The following is a 7,235-nucleotide window of genomic DNA, read 5'->3' as shown; positions in this document are numbered from 1 at the left end:
AGTCACTGAAGCCAGGATAAGTGGGTATTATTTTTAAGTGTGGGTGTTCTTATGCATATGCCCTCTCTTCTTATCAGCTGGACGCTTCACTCTCCACCCTAGTCCTCTGTGGCTAGGTCACTGACTCTGGGCCCAAGAGTCCCCAGGTCTTGCCACACTGCTGGCCAACCAGGTATTCACCCGGGTTCACAGAAGTCTATTGAACGTGGAGCTGCTGGTAGTTTTGAACTGTTGACCTTGAGGTTAGCAGCCCAACCGTAACAACTGTGGTGGTAGTAGTAGTGCCATGGAGTTGGTCCTGACTCATAGCGACCCTGTACATGGTTTCCGAGGCTGTACATCTTTATGGGATTAGAAAGCCTCTATGCTACCAGACATAAAACCCTTTTTCTTGTGTGTGTTTTTTTAGAGCAAATCCCAAGTATTCTGTTATTTCACTTATAAAACAGTTAGTTCTTTAATTCCTTCATGTTATTTAATGTCCATTCCATAGATTTCCAGAACTGTCCCATAAATTACTTTTAAAGTTGGTTTGCTTGAAACTAGAGCCAAAGAAGGACCACATATTGCCTTTCTTTATGTTTCTTAAAACTGTTTTTTTGTTCTAACAGCTTTGCTCCTTTTTCATTTCTCTATGTTTCTGCATTTTTGCACAAAGTGGGCCATCTGCCCGGTAGGCTAGTTTTTGCCGATTCCATCCTTGTGGTATTTGAACTTGTTTCTCTCTTCCATAGGCTTCCTGTACACTAGCTCTAGTGACTTGATCAGGTTCATAGTCGATGCTTTTGTCTAGAGTGCTCTCTAGGTGAGGCTGTGCACTTCCCACTGCATCACAACACAAGACACATGGCTTTTAGTGCTAAGATTGGTCAGTGGGTTCTGGTGGAGTTGCTGATTCATTGTAAAGCTCCCATCATGCATCTCCTGAGTGCGCTTAGCATCTACTGATGACCATTGTTATGTGAGATTTGTTCCTTCACTAGGAGTTGGAAAAAGGTGAACTACTTCTAAAGCATTGTCAGGACAACCTCTTTAGCTTCTGATTTTACTTCAGGCAGGGGTAACCTCCATATCTGTAAATGAGTATGTTAAGAATGTCCCACGCTTGTGGGGTGATTCAGCAATTTTCCAGTTGCATGTTTTGCTTGTTTGATGGATTTTTTTTTTGTAAAAGGAAATCTTGTTGGTTTTTCAGAAGTTATGGACGCTCTGGTGTTTTGTTGGGTAGATGGGGCATACCTGAGTGGTTCTTGGCTCACAGGAAGTGCTTCATTCTTCTTCCCACAGAAAGATTTACTCCTCAGTGAGATTCCAAGTAGCACCACCTCGCTCTGCTCCAGGAAGGTGGCTGTGGAGAAGGTGATGGCAAAGGAGATCTGCCATAGGTACCTGGAGAAGCGCGCAGGCAGGCTACCGGAGGATTGTGCCGAGGCCCTGGTGGCTGCCGCCTGCCTCTGCCTACGGAGGCGTAATGCCAACCTGACCGAGGTGAGAGCTGCTGGCTGAGGCCATTACCTGAGAATTAGTCCTAGCTCATCACTTTACCAAGGATTGATTTCTTAAACCAGTACTGTATTTTTGGCTTACTTGAGCCCAAAAGGAAAGTATACAGGTAATGAATGTTTTGGAACCTCCAGGGCAGGACCAGATGCTTAGATGTCTACAGAACTTGCTCCACTTTGCTCTGAATCTGCCTTAGCCCTTTTCCCTGAAACACATAACTTTCCTTTCTTCCATTTCCTTGGGGAGGGAATATGGCCCTCCTGCCTTTACATGTTACAGGTCTAATCTCCCTGAGAAGCTAAGTCACCATGTCCCAATTCCAACCTCCCAGAGAGACAACCTGATTGGCCTACCTTAGAGCAAATGTCCACCTCTTGGTCACTCAGGTTAAGTGAAGGGCATAGGGTCAAATATGTAAATCTGCCCACTGTGGGCCCAACCCTGGATGGTGGAAGAGGTTCCAGGTCCCAGAGAAAGGATGCATCGTTAGCATATTTTCCTATGGCCATGATACATATAGTTTCTATGGTAACAGGTATCAACTTGGGCACCACTTCGAGATCTTTCGAAGGACAAAATGTTTGACTGAGCAGCCTGTGGGATCATCTAATCCATTGATTTTCAAATCTCCTCCTGCAGAGAGGGTCTTCTTGGGAGTATCTCAGATGTTGGCAGAGAGAGGGGTTGAGAGAACTGCCTGCCCACTCATGGGAGACACGTCCAACTTCAAGTCTCCTAATTGTATTGGGTTCTTAAGATGATTTCATTTGAGGAAAGGTGTTTCTGAGAGTTGAAACACCAGTGTTAGCTCAAAGGGAAAAGCCAGAACCGCAGTCCCTTTCTCAGGACTCCTGTCAACCATCTTGCCCGGTATCATAGCTGAAGCTGGAGACCTGAGCCATTGTGTTTTAAATCTGAGCTGGTCTCTAGGTGCCCCAGTGCTGGCAGTTAGTCATTCATTCAGCATCTCTGCACTGGGCCCTGTGGACTCACTGGTGAACAAGGCAGACCCAGTCACACATGGCTGAGACTCACAGACATTGCTCAGTAATTGTCTGTGTGCTGAGGGCTGGATTAGTGTCTGATGGGGCCCACTGCAGAGAGGACTTCTTCAGGAAGTGACACTGGAGCAGAGAAACCAGTCCCAGCAGCAGGGAACACTTCCTGCAAGTGCCTGAGGTGAGAGAAAGCCTGCCATAGTCAGGGGCCAGGATAAAGGCCAGCAGGGCTGGGGAGGAAGAAGGAGCCCAACAAGGCTTAATCAGCATGCTACGGAGTTTGGGGAAGTCACTACAGATTTTAAGGAGTGGCACAACACAATTAGATTTATGTTTTAAAAGCTCTCTCTTCCGTAGTCACATATTCTTTTCCCAGGGCTCCATCCCTTTGTTTGGTTTATTCATTTGCTTAGCTAAGCTGCTACAATGAGGGAACTCCAAAGCACAGTGATTTAAACAAGATAGAATTTTTGATTTCAGAAAGAGTCTGTAATGGGTGTTCTTGTCTCCCTTCTCCCCAAGGTGTGTGGCTCTGTGGCTGCTGTGGAGGAGCGGCTCAGAGGTCAGGGGACTTCGCTCCCATGGAGTGAGCTTTCTGAGGGCACAGGCACCTCCTCTAACACCCCAGAAGAAACAGATGATGTGGACAATTCCCTCCTGGAGGTCACCTCCTCCATGGCCTGGGCCCCCTCTGCAGGGGTTGCCTCCTCCCTTCTACCTACAGAGGATGGAGAAGGAGGGCCTCAGGCCAGAGGGGAAGTAGAGGCCTGTGCCAACCTGGCATCCCCCCAGGATGGTAAGTCTGTGGAGGTCTGGGTACTCATACACACTCGCTCTGTGCCCCTAACATCAGCCCAGCGTTTCCTCATCCATCGTACGAGGAGAAACCTGGGAGTCATTCTTGACGTTGTGCCCCTGGACTGCAAGGTCGGTTTGAACTGCAAGATGGGCGATTCAAGCTAAGCAGCCGCTCCTCAGAAACCCTGTACAGAATTACTATGAGTCAGAACCGACTCCATGGCCTTTAACAGCAACAACAATCTCCAGCCTGTCTCCTAGCCCTGTGTAACCTCCCACATAACTTCCAGCTCCACAGCCACCCCAGGCTAAGCTACCGTCTGCTCCTGCTATGGCTGCAGAGACTTCTCTGCTTCGTCTCCCGCCCATCCTGACCCCTCACCAGCCCTGTCACCAGGTGCCAACCAGAGTAGATTTTAAAAACACAGATCATATCCCCTCTTTTTTTAAGCCCACTATACTTAGGAATCATTTCAGGTCTATTTACCACAACGACAGGCCCACCTGGGTGGTCTGCCCCTGCTTGCATACTCACATTCCTAGCAAACCCCCTATCTCTGCCAGCCACTCTTAAAGATACCTCACATCTCTGACGCTCAGCTCTGAATATATCAGATTTTCCCGGAAATAAAGATTAGGACTGCATCTCAACCCATTGCCCCTGCCCACTGGTGACCTCGGCTCAATTGGTGTCCCAGCTCAGACAACTAGTGGGGAGGGATCCTGGAGGGAGTAGAGAAAGACTGTAGATGTTCCCGCCTAAAATGCCTCTTTGTGGGGAGCAATGTGGAAGTCCCCTCCTCTCTGAAAATGTGGGATGTAGGTTGCAGGGCCCTCCTGCAAAAATAGAAGTGGTGAAAATGCCCATTACACTCAGGGCCTGATTCAGAAACCTGATTCAAGTAAAAGATTACGACTCCATCCTACTTCAAATTAATTATAATAGCAACTAGTTCCAAATGCCTTTTGTCAACTTGTTCTTTTTCCTGTTCTGTTTAATGCCTACTACAGAGAGTTCTTGGAAAATTGAGATCAACGAGGCCAAAAGGAAACTGATGGAAAACATCGTGCTTTACAAAGAGGAGAAACTGGACAGTATCGAGCTTTTTGGTGTCTGATGACTAGGACAAACCCGAGGACCCTGTTCTTAAATTGAAAACACAAGAGTTATATCAAGAAAAAAGTCTGAAACAGAATCCAAAATCCGTCATGAAACACACATACCAAATATCTTCTGGGAGAGAGACCACCATTTCACCAGAATGAGTTAGGGGAGAAGGATCTTGACTTTCAGAGACACCGAATCCTGAGAAGCCTCCTTCCTTTTGGGGATCTGTTAATCGGAGCTGGGTACCAGAGGAGACTGAAGTGGGAACTCTGGTTCATGGGCCCAGGATGTGGGTGGATTTTGTGATTCCGGGAAACGAATGACAATAACCGCCCTGGCAGATGCTGTTTCCCAGCTCTTACCCTTTGACAACTAGCAGAGCATTCTGGGATGTCCATACAGGTTCCAGAGGTCAGATCTCTGGGTCATATTTGCCAGCAACCCCTAACAAACTTCCATGCCTAGAAAGATTTTCGATTTGTGTCTAACTGCGGTTTTTGACTCACCTCTCAAGTTCTCATATTTTGAAATGCCAGACACCTGGCAAAGAACTTTGTAAGTTTTCAGTTTCCTTTATTGGAAGTTGACCAACAGAGTTATTTATTTTTGTCTCCTTAGCATTTCTACCCTCCCACCCTACCAGTACTAATATTTTTGGTGGCACATTTATTTTGAGACTATATGTTATTTATGTCTGATTCTGCTGCTAATTAAGTCAATCACTGAGTCCCTGAAACCTCAGTTTCCTTGTCTGTAAGATAACACTCACTCAGCCTCCCTCCCTGGGCTGTTGGGAGGAGCAGGTGAGAAGGTGACAACAGAAGCACTTTGAAAATGCACTTGTTCTGTCGGATGAGATGAACACATAAAAGGTGTTAAAGGTACATTTATGCCGTGGATATATTTCTGTAAAGTCATGCTATAAATGCGATCTTAAATTCACTGGGTAAGCAGCCTATTTAAAATAAATCAACTACATGATTTTGATTTTGGGTTTTTTTTGTAAAATAAAAATACTTTTGTATAGTCAACACATCCCTTGTAATTTATTTTGTGTTCCAGGTGAATTTGTTTAGAGAAAGTACCTTGTATGCGTAAGAGGGACATCACAAGGGGTTAAGTCCTTAGTCACTGACTCTGAATGTTGGCTCTGTTAATAGTTATTGGATCTTGGGCTTCTGCTTTGTCATTGATGCAATGGGGAGAATAAAAAGAACAAAAGGTGGTTGTCAGGGTAAGACCAGAACAGTTTTGTGCCCCAACCCAGGTGGACAGAGATCTGTCCAGACAGCCTGTTGTAAGCTCAGTGATATGAGAATTCTACAAGAGTTTGGCAAACAAAAAAGCCCAAACTAGTTGCCATTGGAGTTAATTACAACTCATGGGGACCCATGTGTGTCAGAGTAGAACTGCCTCATAGGGTTTTCAAGACTGTGATCTTTCAGAAATAGGTCACCAGATCTTTCTTCTGAGGTGCCTCTGCTGGCTTCAGACCACCAAACCTTTATGGTTAGTAATCAAGCACTTAACAATTTGGCCACCCAGGGACTTACAATTAGAGTAGATCCAGGGCTGTTTGAGCAAACAAATGAGGACTGAGGGGAATAGGGGGTTGGGATCCAGACATTCTTGCAGACTTTGTTGTTGTTATTAAGTGTCTTCAAGGCACTTCCAACTCACAGGGACCCTACATAGGGTTTCTGAGGAGCGGCTGGTGAGCTTGAATGGTTGACCTTGTGGTCCAAAGCGACCTTGCAGCCCAGTGGCTTAACCCACAGTGCCATGCCAGGGTTTCTCTTGTAGATTAGGATTTCATATATTTTTTGTTGGGGTTTCAGAGTTCTCTTTAGAATTTACTGAAAGTAATGGACCTTCTTTCCTTAGCAAGTTGTAAATTCATAATGCACAATTTGTACATGAATTCCATGGGTTTAAGGATGCCACAATAACTCTCCATGGTCCCCTGTAGGCAAGACCTAACTCTGTTGATGTTCATAGATTCACATGATAAAACAGTACAAAATGTTGCATGATGAAACAGAAGTCTCTCTCTTCTCCCCAGAGATCTGTATTAGTAGTTTGGGGATATTTTTCTGAGAGGATTTATAAATACGAAAATGTATCTTGGTGCACAACATCAGTCAGCAGAGACATGCAAATCAAAACCACAAGGAGATACCGTCCTAATTCTTCAGCATTAGGATGCTGAGAATCAACAAGTCAAGTGTTGATGAAGATGTGAGGAAATTGGAATGCTTACACACGGGTGGTGGTGGTGTGCTGTCGAGTCAGTGGGTTTGACTCATAGTGACTGTCATGGTTAGGGTTCTGTGTCAACTTGCCTAGGCCTTCTGTGTCAACTTGCCTAGGCCAGGATTTCCAGAGGTTAGCAATTGAGATGTGCTTATTCCCATGGCGATGAAACCTAATACAGGCATAGTTAGGTCTATGATGAGTGACCTGAGTAGCCAATCAATTAAAGGGATACTTCCTTGGGGGTGTGGGCTGCTCCCAATATAATTAACACCTGGGAAAGACTTTCTCTCTCTCTGTCTCGCTCTCTTCCATTAGAGACCTGGAACTCTACAATTGTAAGCCATTTTTTTTTATAATAAACTTCTCCATATATATATGCTGCTGCTGTGTGCCGTGGAGTCGGTTCCGACTCATAGCGACCCTGTACAGGGTTTCCGAGGCTGTAAATCTTTACGGGAGCAGAATGCCTCAGCTTTTTCCTGTGAAACAGCTGGTAGTTTCAAACTGCTGACCTTGCGAAGCTCGCTCTCGCTCACTCTCTCTCTCTCTCTCTCTCTCTCTCTCTCTCTCTC

The 7,235-nt window shown here is 45.6% G+C and overlaps 1 protein-coding gene across 1 annotated transcript in view; it reads left to right on the top strand.

Annotated features, from left to right (window-relative positions):
* Window positions 1-7,235, top strand: part of IRAK2 (interleukin-1 receptor-associated kinase 2) — a 115,750-nt gene that overhangs the window by 97,803 nt on the left and 10,712 nt on the right. Inside the window, exons 11-12 of the mRNA XM_006872206.1 lie at window positions 1,288-1,488; window positions 3,024-3,297. Of these exons, the coding sequence (XP_006872268.1) occupies window positions 1,288-1,488; window positions 3,024-3,297 (475 nt within the window). The remainder of the gene's footprint in view (window positions 1-1,287; window positions 1,489-3,023; window positions 3,298-7,235) is intronic.

This window comes from Chrysochloris asiatica, unplaced genomic scaffold (genome assembly GCF_000296735.1).
Source record: "Chrysochloris asiatica unplaced genomic scaffold, ChrAsi1.0 scaffold00186, whole genome shotgun sequence".
Lineage (NCBI taxonomy): Eukaryota > Metazoa > Chordata > Mammalia > Afrosoricida > Chrysochloridae > Chrysochloris > Chrysochloris asiatica.
The sequence above is the reverse complement of the archived record's forward strand: the minus strand, read 5'-3'. Positions and strand labels throughout refer to the sequence as shown.